The sequence below is a fragment of the Scyliorhinus torazame genome, chromosome 22 (assembly GCF_047496885.1).
Source record: "Scyliorhinus torazame isolate Kashiwa2021f chromosome 22, sScyTor2.1, whole genome shotgun sequence".
Lineage (NCBI taxonomy): Eukaryota > Metazoa > Chordata > Chondrichthyes > Carcharhiniformes > Scyliorhinidae > Scyliorhinus > Scyliorhinus torazame.
In genome coordinates, this window is record NC_092728.1 from 75,255,592 (window position 1) to 75,270,105 (window position 14,514).

The 14,514-nt window shown below is 46.8% G+C and overlaps 1 protein-coding gene across 1 annotated transcript in view; it reads left to right on the forward strand.

Annotated features, from left to right (window-relative positions):
• LOC140399137 (uncharacterized) overlaps positions 1-13,113 on the forward strand; it is a 50,148-nt gene extending 37,035 nt beyond the window's left edge. Inside the window, exons 2-5 of the mRNA XM_072488376.1 lie at positions 2,670-2,827; positions 4,754-4,820; positions 7,906-8,119; positions 11,101-13,113. Coding sequence (XP_072344477.1) covers positions 2,670-2,827; positions 4,754-4,820; positions 7,906-8,119; positions 11,101-11,307 — 646 coding nt within the window. The 3' untranslated portion in view covers positions 11,308-13,113. The remainder of the gene's footprint in view (positions 1-2,669; positions 2,828-4,753; positions 4,821-7,905; positions 8,120-11,100) is intronic.
• Positions 13,114-14,514: the final 1,401 nt, after the last annotated feature.

Below are 14,514 nucleotides of genomic sequence, written 5' to 3' on the forward strand. Positions count from 1 at the left end.
TGAATAAAGAAATGTTCATGAGTAACTGTATAATCCTGAGCTTGACTGCCAAGCCAGAAAATGTGTATAAAACTGCTATGATTTTGTTTGTATGGTTTAGGAAGTTAGTGTGATGAAATGTTTGAGTGAGTGTAGTTTATTAAGGATAGTTAGAGGTTCCGATTTTCTTATTTTGCAATGCATGTCCCTGTTTGACATAGTGCCCCTCAGAATCGTCAGTTAAAATTTTTTTGCATAGTTATGGTCAGTGTAGAGGCCATAGAAGAGTGCTCGCCGGGTCAGAGAATGAAAAACAACGCAGTTATGTGATCCTTCATGCTTCGCGGTGGATCATAAGAAGGGGATGTAGCCACCTGGGTTGGCCAACTCCCGATGTAAAATGGAGAACAGCAAAGGCTGCAGGGAAATTCAGACAACAGAGGCAGAAACCAGCAGGTGCCAGTTACTGTGTATTAAACTCTGCAAAAGCCCAGACAGCATCGATACAAGCAGCCATCTGCATAATAATGTAGCAGCCATCTACATACTAATAAGCGATCCCCGGGAACAATCGCAACATTTGGGACAAACAAAGCTAAGCCAGGCTCCCCGGCGCCAGCAGGAGACAACACAAAAGAGGTTAACGGACACCTCAAGACCGCCCATCGATCAGGAAACCGCTCCAGTATTGGAGAAATCAAACCAAGCGATTGGAACGAAGTCCAATCACCTGGAACCAGGTACAGGGTCCGCCCCGAAAGGCGGGAAGCACCTGGGGGCTATAAAGTTAAGCCCCCAAGTTCAAATCGTTCTTCTTGACCGGATCACTCAGCAACGCGAACCAACCTTGACCGTGACCGGTTCAACTGCCGCCGAAATCCAGTAAGTCTTAAGTCAATGCTCGCTACGAGATAGGCGCTCCTAGCTACCAATCCGTCCCAACTTCGAATCCCGCAGACTCAGAACCCGAACGAAAGGCCATTTGTTCCCCTGACCTGGTGGGCCAGTCCAAAGTTAAGTATAGGCTGTTAGTTGTAGAAGTAGCTTAGAAGTAAAATTTGTGTATGAGTAGCGATTACTGTGTATAATAAATGTGCTTTGATTTTAATCTTACTAATCGGTGTATTGAGTTATTGATCATTACTTGAACTTGAACCTCGTGGTGGTATCATAAAGATACCTGGCGACTCGAGAGCAAAGGTTATACAACAGAGCCAATTGAACCAACCAAAAGTTAGCAACACATTGAAAGGAATTATGAAAGTTGTAAATTTTATTAAATGCAGTACTCAATTCCAAGCTTTTTGAGGCATTGCTTTTAACACTGTGGAAAAAATAGATGCTTTCCAGAAGTCATTGAAAGTTTGGCGAGAGCGAGTACAAAGCCAAGACTACTACATGTTCCCCACACTGTTGCGACACTGCGAAGAAAACAGTGTTAGTCAGGGAACTGCCAATAGACTGGCAAGCCATATTCAGTCACATCTGGCTGTGCTGAAATTTCAGATTTTGAAAGAGAAGAGGTGAGTGAAAGATCCCGTTGAGTTTGAGATCCCAGAGTCAATTATTAACTTACAGCTGACTCCAAATGAGGAGACTGAACTTCTATGCCTGACCTGTGACAGCATATTAAACAAATGTCATAAGTCCAAGAGGCTGTCAGCATTCTGGAGTAGTATCTTTGAGCAGTATCCAGTGCTGAGTAAAATGAGCATTTTGTTGCTCTCGTCCTTCATGACGACCTATATATGCGAGGTTGACTTTTCTGTTCTCACAAAGGTGAAGACAGCACGAAGGAACCGGCTGAACTCTGCACCTGAAATGGGCATTTTTCGCTTCTCATGTGAACCTGATTGGAGTGAGATGATGAGGACGAATCAGGCTCACCTGTTGCATTAAAGATAAGTGAAAGTGGCGTGTGTCGCGAAGGTTGGCATGTGTTGGGTACCGTGAAAAATGGTTTGAAAAATACTGTGTTACATCATTCTACAGGATGTTTTTCCTCTCTGTTTTCAATTTTTCCTCATGGGCTTAACTAGCTTCCTCAAATGCATCAGTGCCATTCGCCTCAACTACTTATTGTTGTAATGAGATCTACATTGTCACAACTCAAGTGAAGAAAAACCTCAAATTGCTTATTGCATGTATTTATGACTAACCTATATTTAAGAACCCTAGGTTTGGACCTCCACCAATTAGGGTGCGAGGAGCCTCCTGTGGAGAATAAACAGAATGGGATGGTTCAATTGGGGTGAATGGCCTGTTTCTAGGGTCCCTTGACCGTCCCAAGATGGTGGCAGGGGTACCGATTGTGCCAGGGAGAGCTCTCCTGAATGCTGCGTTGGAAACCTTTATTCCCACCTGCGACAGCCAGACAGGACCTCAGTTACACATTCTCAGGTTGAAAGACGACAGCCCTGCCGTGGTAGCACTCCCTCAGTACAGCACTGGAGTTCCAGCCTAGACTTCGTGCTCAGGTTTCGGAGTGGCTCCAAAACCTTTTGATTCAGAGATGTGAGTGCAACCACTGGATCGGCCCTATTGCGGCCCTCTTTAATTTGAATGTCATAGCTCTGCGTGATGTACCTGCCCTTGTTTGATTGCTGCGGCTTCTAATATGGGTTAATTTTTAATAATGAGCCTGAATAAACTTGGTCATGTCGCTAAATTGATTCTCTTCCTTCTGGCAGGGGGAAAGCAAAAGAGTCCCCTTCATATTTTGCTCTGGAAAAGCACGATATTCCCATTGTAGTTGGCGTCACAATTTCCCTTGCAATGATTTTCACCACAATGTGTGTCTATTCCGTAAGGCAGAAGAAAAGCGAGAACAAGGAGGCAGAAGGACGCTGTAAGTGCTGAGATGTTTTCCTAAAAGCAACATGACTCTCTTGGGGAATTTAAACCCTTGAGCAGTCAGCCGGTAGAGTGCACACATGTAGATTATCTTGGGGGGGGGTACATTGATGATGGAACTGGCAAGCGGCCCACTCCAAACGGGCACCCATTGACCACCTGCTTTGGGCATGCGCTGTATCAGGTAAATCAACAGGTGAAATTTGGCAGGGTTCCGGGCTGGGTGGAACTGGCCTAAACTATATTTCTTTCTGAGGTGTAGGAACACTTTGACTTTATCCACTATTCAGCCAACAGCCTCCTCCCTGTAGACTTTAAAATTCAATCGGGGAGGGGGGGTCCTGACTATGTAATTGGGATTCAATTAGCATAGATTCTCAAGATGGCTGCCAGAGGGTGGGACAGAGAGAATGGGTAACTGGTCACTGCTTCTGTGCAAATGGAGAGCTTTCTGCACCTAAATAACAAAAGTCATTATTACTGAGATTGACCAGGCGAGGAGCGACATAAATGTCAGGGTAGATGCTTAAAGGCTTTAATTTTTTTAAAGGATTCCTGCAAATCTATGTTTCTACTTTAAAACTGGTGACATATATGTGACAACAGATTTCGAAACAAGAGAAAAATAAATGGCTCACGTTCACATAAGGGGTGCGATCTAGCAACCCCGTCACGTTCGACTTGGTGTCAGGATGGGGCACCATGAGATTTGCGATGCTCGAAATGCCTCGTGCGATTCAACAAAATTGCGCGAGACGTCGCAATCTGTATCTCGCCCTCACTGAGCGTGATCCAGATATGTATACTTAAATGAGCCATTAGACTAATTTAAATATGCTGGTTTAGCACAGGGCTAAATAGCTGGCTTTGAAAGCAGACCAAGGCAGGCCAGCAGCACGGTTCAATTCCAGTACAAGCTTCCCCGAACAGGCGCCGGAATGTGGCGACTAGTGGCTTTTCACAGTAACTTCATTTGAAGCCTTCTTGTGACAATAAACGATTTTCATTTCATTTCATTTCATTTCATTTCATATGCATTTGCAGGAATCACCCCAAGCCTAGGAAGCCCCGCCAAGGTGCAGTTTAATACTGGTGCAGTTTAATATGACAGGTCCACAAGCGTGGACCTGTCATAACCTGGGGGATCTCCCAGGCTATTAGAGATCCCTGGCACTCCCGCTGGCATCCTGGCACCAGCACCGAGGCAGTGCCACCTTGGCACAGGCTGGCAGGGCTAGGGTGCCCAGTTGGTATTGCCAGGGATTGGGTCTGGGGGGGGGGGGCTTACCAGATGGAGGAGGAGTGAGGTGTTCCCGGTTGCCTCCCTGAGGTTGGGGTGAAGGGGGGGGGGGGGGGGGGGGGGTGCAGTGAGGGGGAAAAATTGGCGCAGCCAGACAAAATGACGCCCGATCTGCAAGGAGCCTTTCCTGCCGGGATCACCGACAGGAAATGACTCAAGTGCGGCCTCGGCGGAGGGCAACTCGCAGGCCAGATAAAAGGAAAAGTGTTGTTGAAAAGCGGGGTATTTCTCGGTGCTGTAGCTGTGCCAAAAAACACCCTGTTAAATGTGTGCAAAACCGGACATAGATTTGTTTTCCGTTGAATCAAGCCCAACAATTTTTTTCTCACCTCGGGGCATTCCTGAGAGGCTTCACAGCTAATGGAATGCCCTCACTATTGGAGCAGAGGATGCCCATTGCCATGATTGATATGGAGTTTGGGTGTTTGATTCAAAGTTCTTACCTCAATTTGTGATTGTTGTACCATCACATTTACTGCTTCGTGAGCCAGAGTAGTGATTTGTAGAGAGGTTCTTTTGCAGTGCATAGGGACAGGATAGATTTGAGGCAGGTCCAGAAATCACCTCATACATTTGTGTAACTCCTGTTGTGACAACTGGGTCCTTTTTGGTTCCTTTCAGTGCCGCGCACCTCCAGAACGTCAAGTCAGAACAGAGGTCGCTTTGAGATGCAAACGCATGACAACAGGTACAGCAGTAATTCTAGTAACGTCTCACTCAGGACTAGGTTTACCTTCTGAAACTAAGTTGAGTCAGTCTGCAAACCAGAAAAGGGTTAAATTTGAGGCGAAAGGCCTGCTGGTGTCGGTGTATCACATTTCTCACAATGAAGTGTTAGAAATATGTTTAAAAAACAACACTGGCCAACCTGTGAACTTCCCTCACCAACATGGGTTAAACTCTAACTGACCCCAGGATTGGCAGCCTTAAAGGGACGAGCTTCACCTAAACATAGCTCTAGTTTAGCCGCAGAACTTGTTGTGTGTGACATGGAGTAACGTTCACATTGCTCAAACAAAGCACAGTCTCTGACTTGTCCTGGGTAAATCTTCGTGTGATCTTTGATCTCTACAAAGTGAAGGAAAAAACCCGATAAATCAGCAACTATGAACAAAAGACATCCACTGTTTGTAAAAGCAATATGAGATATGAAATCTAATAAGACAACAAATTCTTGGATTAGATAGGCTTGTGTTGTTTCCCTTAGAACAAAGGAGGCTAAAGGGGTGACCTAATTGTGGTGTACAAAATTATGATGGGGCCTAGACAGGGTGGAGAAGGAAAGACTTGTTTCCCAAGGATGAGGGGTCAATTACCAGGGGGCACAGATTTAAGATGATTGGTAGAAGGATAAGGAGAGGGGGAGGGGGGGCGGAAACATGAGGAAAAACCTTTAAACCCAGAGGGTTTTCGGTGACTTGTGTTCACTGCCTAATTTGGTGGTTGAGGCTAAATCGCTCAACTCATTTAAAAAGGTACCTGGATCTGCAACCGAAGTGCTGTAACTTTCAAGGCTACGGATCAGATGTTAGATGCTGGGATTTTATTTTTTCTCTTCTTTGGTCGGCGCAGACACGATGGGCTGAATGGCCTCACCCATACTTTTCTATGGTTCTATGGTTCTTCTGATACAGGAGCAGGGTTCACAGATCCCACTGCAATGTAAACCAGACAGATCCAAGGTTTTTCTAGCTTCTTCCAAGTTCAGACCCCAATATCGATCAGTTCAGTCAGAATCGAAAAACACAGGAGTGTGGGATTAAGCATGAGTGCTCTTTGAAATACCCGACACAGGTACAGGAGGCTCAATGGTCATCTGCTGTGCTGTAGCATGCACAGTAAATCCCAAATCCCACCCAATGACTTTGGGTGCGATCTCAGGTTTCTATGATCAGGCCGAGGGAGGACACTGCTATTTTTTGTTTTAAAGTTTGATATAAAAATAAAACAGTTTCCTCAGAAAATCCAACCATAATTAGACATCGGCACTTTGGGGTAGATTTTCACGGTGCCAGACATAATTCAGACTCAAATAGCTAAGGAATCAGTCAGAAGTACTGCTAATAGTTTGCAATCCAATCCAACTGCCCCCAAACATCTTGGGCGGGATTCTCCCAGCCCATGCCGGGCCGGCATATCACCGGGCTGGGCGCGAATCCGCGACGCCGCTCCAAAGCCGCTCCGCCGATTCTCCTGTGAGCGATTCTCCGCCCGGGATGGGCCGAGTGGCTGCAAAAAAAATCTGAGACCCGCCGGCATCTTCCACGTGTGGTCTTACCCGGCGGGACCTCGGTGTGCATCCTTTCGGGGGCGGCCTGGCTGGGGGGGGGGGGGGGGGGGGGGGGTCCGACCACCGAGGGGGGCCTCCGCTTTGGCCTGGCCCGCGATCGGGGCCTACCGATTGGCGGGCCGGCCTCTCGGGCTGGGGACCTCTTTTGCTCTATGCTGGCCCCTGTAGCCCTACGCCATGTGCGTCGGGGCCGGCGCGGAGAAGGAAGCCACCGCGCATGCGGGCAATCGCGCAGTGCACATTCCCGCCAGTCGCAGCACGCATGCGCCGACCTGCGGTGCACATTTGAGGCCGGTATATAGATCCAGTGCCGTGCTGGCTTCCTGAGGGGCTCGAAATCGCTGCTCCTGGGGCCTGTTGACGCCGTTGTAAACTGTTGACGCCGTCGTAAAATGCGATGGCATTTACGACGGCGTCAACACTGAGCCTCAGGATCAGAGAAACCCACCCCTTATCTTATAAGTGCAAGTCGGAGCTTCTGCGGTGAATTAGCCCAGTGAGAATGCTGGAAAATTGCATCGATGCCACTTAAAATAGTGCAGGAGGCAAAGATTTCCAACACCTTTTGGAAAAATCAATGGCAGCCTGCAGGAAGTGACAGGAAAATCGGGTGAAACCAAACCGAGTGTGAGGGGATGAAATGGAATTTGGAGACACGAGAAGGGGTCAGCTAACCCAGTGTTTAACCTGGGTTGCCAGCTAGTGTGGGCTAGTGACTGCACCTGTGGTGAGTCCAGTCAAGCCAGACTCTGGAGGCTGTCGATCACTCTGACATACCTTTCATGTGATACAACTTAAGGTGTAACATATGGCGATTGGACTACTTTGTCAGACCTTCACATATTTTACTGATATCCTTAAGTCAATGTGAATTAGAAACTTTGTGTGCCCTAATCCTCTGAGAAAGAGGTACCCACACCTCTGTCTGTAAAGGTGGGTGTAAAGGTACCCATTGATGGGCACACAATGTGTGCCACAGAGAATCCTGGAAACATAAATAGTAACAGAAAAATAGTCAAGAGAAGTAATGAAGAAATTTGCCTTCTGACTAGGCCTCAAATCTAAGTCTGCATATAGCTAACTTCCGAGCAACTTTGGATGGGTTTTGTTTATGGGTGTGAAGATCATTCAACATCTTGCATTCAGGAATATCAGGAAATAGCGTGCGTCTGGAATCCAGGTTCCTTTCACAAATGTAATAAAACTTGTTTTAGACGTTACTTCCTATTGTTGTCCTGGAACTGGGTGTGAAGCACAAAATGACTGATATAAAAGTTTCAGGCTCTTTGTTTGTGTTATGCGTGTGCAAGATAATGGAGGCATTGAAAAGATCAAAATAATCCTCTCCCTACCCATCATCTTTAAGTGATACAATATGTCATTGTAAATATGAAGCATTGTTTCTCAATACATTGCCTTGTAAGATATATTTGAAGGAAAGGAATAAGGACTTGATGATGTATCATACATTTTTTGAACACAGAGCATTTGAGGAGGACAGCCCCAGTGATGCTGTTGAACAGACTCCTCACGAGAGGCAGAGTGTGATAGCCCCCTCGCCGAAGCAGTCGTCAGTCAAAGCCATTACAGTGACAGCGGAGTTTGCACTGGTCAGTCAAAGCGAGAGCCTCTTCTCCATCAGTGGAAACAACAACCTCCAGGCTTCACACCAGGCGTCTTTTAAAGTAGAGCAACAGGTCAGGGGTGCCCTTCACTTATTCCTCTGATGAAGGTAGTAACAATTTGTGGAAAGAACAAGGCATTGGTAAATCTAATAAGGACAGGGGAAGTAAAACAGCCAGGGACTGGGTTTCACTGAGTGCAACTGGGACCATGAATGGAGTTTTAAAAAGCAACAGTTCATCTCAGATCCAATTAGTGAATCATCATATAACTGTGATGTGGAAATGCCGGCGTTGGACTGGGGTAAGCACAGTAAGAAGTCTTACAACACCAGGTTAAAGTCCAACACGTTTGTTTCAAATCACTAGCTTTTGGAGCGCTGCTCCTTCCTCAGGTGAATGAATCGGTCGGTTCCAGAAACATATATATAGACAAAGTCAAAGATGCAAGACAATACTTTGAATGCGAGCATTTGCAGGTAATTAAGTGTTTACAGATCCAAAGAGAGGGGTAATCCCAGGTTAAAGAGGTGTGAATTGTCTCAAGCCAGGACAGTTGGTAGGATTTCGCAAGCCCAGGCCAGATGGTGGGGGGTGAATGTAATGCGACATGAATCCAAGGTCTCGGTTGAGGCCATACTCATGTGTGCGGAATTTGACTATAGATTTCTGCTCGGCGATTCTGCGTTGTCGCGCGTCCTGAAGGCTGCTTTGGAGAACGCTTACCCGAAGATCAGAGGCTGAATGCCCTTGACTGCTGAAGTGTTCCCCGAGTGTCGGGGAACATTCCTGCCTGGCGATTGTCGCATGATGTCCGTTCATCCGTTGTCGCAGCGTCTGCATGGTCTCGCCAATGTGCGACTCGGCCAACCTTGTCTACCTCATACACTGCAGGAAAGGATGTCCCGAAGCATGGTACATTGACGAGACCATGCAGACGCTGCAACAACGGATGAACGGACATCATGCGACAATCGCCAGGCAGGAATGTTTCCTCCCAGTCGAGGAACACTTCAGCAGTCAAGGGCATTCAGCCTCTGATCTTCGGGTAAGTGTTCTCCAAGGCGGCCTTCAGGACGCGCGACAACGCAGAGTCGCCGAGCAGAAACTTATAGCCAAGTTCTGCACACATGAGTATGGCCTCAACCGAGATCTTGGATTCATGTCGCATTACATTCATCCCCCACCATCTGGCCTGGGCTTGCAAAATCCTACCAACTGTCCTGGTTTGAGACTATTCACACCTCTTTAACCTGGGGTTACCCCTATCTCTGGATCTATGAAGAGTTAATTACCTGCAAATGCTCGCATTCAAAGTATCGTATTGCATCTTTGACTTTGTCTATATATATGTTTCTGGAACCGACCGATTCATTCACCTGAGGAAGGAGCAGTGCTCCGAAAGCTAGTGATTTGAAACAAACCTGTTGGACTTTAACCTGGTGTTGTAAGACTTTTTACTGATCTTATAACTGGTTAGTGACCATGTTATAACCAATTAATCACCATGTTATAACCTATTAGTCACCATGTTAATGCCGATTAGTGACCATGTTATAGCCTACTAGTCAGCACGGTAGCACAGTGGATAGCACTGTTGCTTCACAGTCCCAGGTTCGATTCCCGGCTTGGGAGTCTGTGCGGAATCTGCACCTTCGCCCTGTGTCTGTGGGGTTTCCTCTGGGTGCTCCAGTTTCCTCCCACAAGTCCCGAAAGACGTGCTTGTTGGGTGAATTGGACATTCTGGATTCTCCCTCTATGTACCCGAACAGGCGCCCGAGTGTTGTGACTAGGGGCTTTCACAGTAACTTCACTGCAGTGTTAATGCAAGCCTACTTGTGACAATGAAGATTATTATTATAATAGTCACCATGTTATAACGGATTAGTCACTATCTTATAACTGATTAGTGACCATGTTCCTTTGTTCTATAATATTTATCAACTGGAAAAAGAGCCAGAGTTAACTTGTTCTGAGACTCTCTGATTGTAGGTCCTCCTCACAAAAATGTGATTTCCTTAGTGAATTGAATAAGTTATTTAAAGTGCTTTCTGCAACTTTGGCTGAGGCAGTGGCAGTAAACAAAAACACTGGTCCCGAGGGCAAGAGTGAGATTACATCTGTTCTTGGGGGTGGATTTCCGTAAATATGACTGAGCGATATTTATGTCCTTTGAAGCACCCTAGTGTGCTTATGCTGTTAATTGATTAATGAATATAGCTGAAACAGCTTTACCATTTCAATCTGTGAAAACAATCTTGGAAAACATCTGAAGGGGTCAATTTCTGCACCTCCTCCCTTCCATAATAACATTTGACTCCGTAAACTTGATCACAACACAAGCACACCAAATGTTACCCCAACCTCCAACCACCCTGAGTCAAGGGCTCTCTTGCCTATTATTGCAAACACCCCTGCAACACCTCTCCTCAGAACATCCACTCTAACTAACTGCCAGATACTCTCGACGTCTGTATCAACAACCTGGAACCACAGCTTCCTTCTCTTCGTTGTCTCACTTGTACACATTGCTGTTCCCAATATTCTCAGAGCCCAGCAACTCCCAGGGCCCATAATCCATTGCTACTGCACTTCTAATCTACTAGCTCAAGTGTTTCCAGGCATTACTAACTCTTTCTGGTCTTCCTATCCTAGAGTACTCTTCTCACTGCTCCCCCTCCCCCCCTCCCCCCGATCATCCTCCACCACACTTGCCACACTCCATCATCTCCCTCCTCCACTACTTTGACATTCAGACTCTGGAACCTCTTCTCCATATTCCCAAACCCAAGAACCTTCTTGTCCAGTGCTACCAGACCCCATCACTCTTTGCCATTACACACAGATCTCTAGAAAACATTGGTAATTCCATGGCCTCTTCCTTCCTGGGTTTTACTGTACATCTTTAAAATAGTGTTTTTTCAAATAAGTCTCATAAATTGTGGTTTAAAAAAATGTTTTCTGTCTGACAAAATTTAATGTCCACAGTTTAATGTACAACAGGGTTAAAACTGCACACTGTCGCTTTAATCATTCTCATGTTCTCTTTACATAAGGAGGTCAAAATCCCCATTCTCAGCAGGAGTAGATCATCTCTTTCACATCAAGAAGACATAGTACCAAACCCAAACACTTGGAAACAAAGTGCTTTTCTCCAAGCAAGGCCATTGGCTTCTGTGCTAATGGTGGAACAGAACAGGAGTTCTTTCACAGGAGAAGGTCAAAAGGTAGAGATGCTAACTCGGTCAAACTCCATCCCCTGATGCACCAAAAAGGCTTCGCGGAGAGAGGAACAAGCTCTTTTGCGTGTTAGCATACATTCTGACAGTCAAATGCAAGGAGCTTCATATTTCAGTCTGCAGACCGGTGAAAAGCAGCCTGCGAATCGTGGAAGGCGCAGCCTCACACCGAGCCCACTTCAAGCAACTTGTCGAAGAGCCTTCCTAGCACTGAAAGTAAAAGCACGGAGATCACACCCGTGGCTGCAGATGTTCCTGTGTATTCCCAAATCCCAGCTGTACCATCCCTTCCAACCCCAGTTCCCAACACTGCTGCAGTGCTGTTTGCATCTACTTCGCATAAACAGATAACATTTCCTGAGGGCGAGTGCAGAAACCCCTGTGCACCCCATGGACAATCAGCAGATAACAACACAGAACTAACACTGTAGTCTCTACAGGCAAAACCATTCCTTCACAGATTTATATTCCAATTAGGCAGTGCAGTTGGACTAGAGCATTGTGCCAATATCAATGACAAGCCTAAAAGGATCATTCCAAATATTTCAATTTTCTTTAGCCAGTCCAAACGCTTTACATTAGCCTATACTGTTTTGATAACTAACGGCACAGTTTCTGTACAGATAAAGAAGGTTTTTGCTATTTTTTATTACATTCAAAGAGTAATGAGATCCTGTGATCCTGATGGAAAATTAATGAGGAAGGCACAGCATTAAAAATATATTGTATGCACAGGCGTACATAATGACAACATAGAAATGCTAAGTCTTGGAAGGGCTATCTACGATTGAGGTTCAGTATGTGAAAAAGGAGGGACTGTGTGAGATGTAAGGTAGGCTCGCACTCTCTTCCCCATCCCCATACTTCCTCACGGTCTTCAATGCTGGAACCTATGAGACAATTTACCCCTTGTCCCCCACCCCCTCCCCCACATGTTTCGTCATGGCAGAAGCAACCCACCATTGACCAGTGAAGGGATCTTCTGGTTCGCCGTCGATGGGACTGGAAGATCCTGCTGGCGGAAATGGCTGGAAAACTCCGGCCATGAATAATTGAGTACAAGGAGAACGCGACGGCAATATGTCTCCCTCTCTCTTTTGTTCATCACTCTAAATCTTTCCAATCCAGTTCGTTCTTTCCCCTTTCTCTTTCTTCCTCTGCAAGACATTTATTAAATAACCACATCGCAGGTGAAAAGCTCTGCTGAATCCTAATATCCATTTTGAAGAATAAATCACCAGCTTAAAGCTGTCCCTAAAATACTGCTAACAATATAAGTGAATGAATGTTGTTTGTGTTCGCCTCTAACCTGGAATGAATCATGGATTCACATAGCAACCTATCATATTGAAATGACTCTAAGCACTTCAGACAATGACATTTTACAGCATAGACACTGTTTCTCCATAGGAAACCTAATCTGACCATACGGACCTTTCTCAGAGTAATGTGCTGAACTCGAAGTCTGGATATCCATTCAGAGCTAAGTGCCAAATGTTACAACAACATAGCTGAAGGTCACAGATTATTTTAAAAATACACCCTGGCTCATTTTCATTCTTTCCGTCTTGGGAGAATGGAGATTTAATCTTCAAAATAACAACACAGCAATTAGCAAATGATTCCACCCAAGATCCAGGTCGAAATGAAAAACTAAGCTCGAGCCTTATTAGCCCATGTAAATCATGGTCTAGTAACATCAAAAGGACCCATGATGCAATTCTGAAGCACCAATTAATGGAGTTTGTGCCAGGCGCATCCATTGGTCCTTGATGTTGAATGGCCAGTAGTCTTTAATGGGACTACTATGTGCAGCTCAGTAAAGCAGAAAAAGCCAAGAGGAGCATTAATGCATCCTTCCCATGAACTCGACTGCATGGGCTGGATTCTATGGTGGAGCTACCATGATCGCATTGAATGGTGGAGTGGGCTCAAAGGTCTAAAATGGACTATTCCTGATGCTCTTACGTTCATATTATTTAACGGACCAACGGACGTTTCTGTGCATTTATTTGAGGGATATTGATGGCAGGGACTGGAGCACTAGGAACAACAAAAGTGTCTATTAATATGCCCTGTCACATACAGAGTAAAGCTCACTATCCTGTGCCCCAGTGCATCATAGTCCTGTATTGCTCATGTGCCAACTTTTACAGTTCCCACACATGCGGCTATTGTTCAATTGGCCCCATGTAGGTTTGTATACATGCAGTGTCCAGCCCATGGTGAGCAGATAAACACATGGGGCGGGATTCTCCCGACCCCACGCTGGGTCGGAGAATCGGCGGCGGGCTGCGCGAATCGCGCCACGCGGCCCCAACGCCAGGATGCGATTCTCCGCAGAGGGGAGAATTGGCGCCATTGGGGCCGGCGTGGTCACCACTGCGCCAGTGGCCCCCCCGCGATTCTCCAGCCCGGCTGAGCCGAGCGGCCGTAAAAAAAGAAGAGTCCCACCGGCACCGTTCTAACCTGCTCTGAGCCGGCGGGGCCTCGGCGTTGAAGGGTCCGGGGGCGACCTAGGGGGCGGGGGGGGTCCGACGCTGGGGGGAGGGGAGCCTCCGATGTGGCCTGGCCCGCGATCGGGACCCACCGATTGGCGGCCGGCCTCTCTGTCACCCGGCCTCCTTTCTTCTGCGCCGGCGCCTGTACTCCTGCGCCATGTTGAGTCGAGGCCGGCGCAGACAAGGGAGACACCGCGCATACACGAAAGATGCGCCAGTGGGACTGCGCATGCGCGGGTTCACGCCAGACCCACTGCGCATGCGCGCATCCCCCGGCGCCCATTCCACGGCCGGATCAGCAGCTGGAGCAGCGTGAACCGCTCCAACATCCTGCTGGCCCCCTGTAAGGGCCAGAATTGCTGATCCTGGGGCCCTGTTGACGCCGTCGGTAAACGCAACGGCATTTCCGACGGCGTCAACACTTAGCCTCAGGATCAGAGAATCCCGTCCATAATTTATCTTCTGGCCTTCGTAGATATGCCCAACCCAACAAAGGGACCAGAACTATGATTATGCACTCGAAGAAATATTTATCATCATCAAATCAACAAAGCGATACATTGTTGCTTAGGCCCACATCCTTAACCTTCCTTCCACCCAATATTTAAGTTGTATTGTTCTGGAATCAAGCTCAACTACTGGTTCACATTCCAGTGGTCAGTTTTAAGTGAGCTTCCGTCTATCCTTGGTGAAGATCCAGCTCATTTCTGTTGTGTTTGGTCCTTTGTAC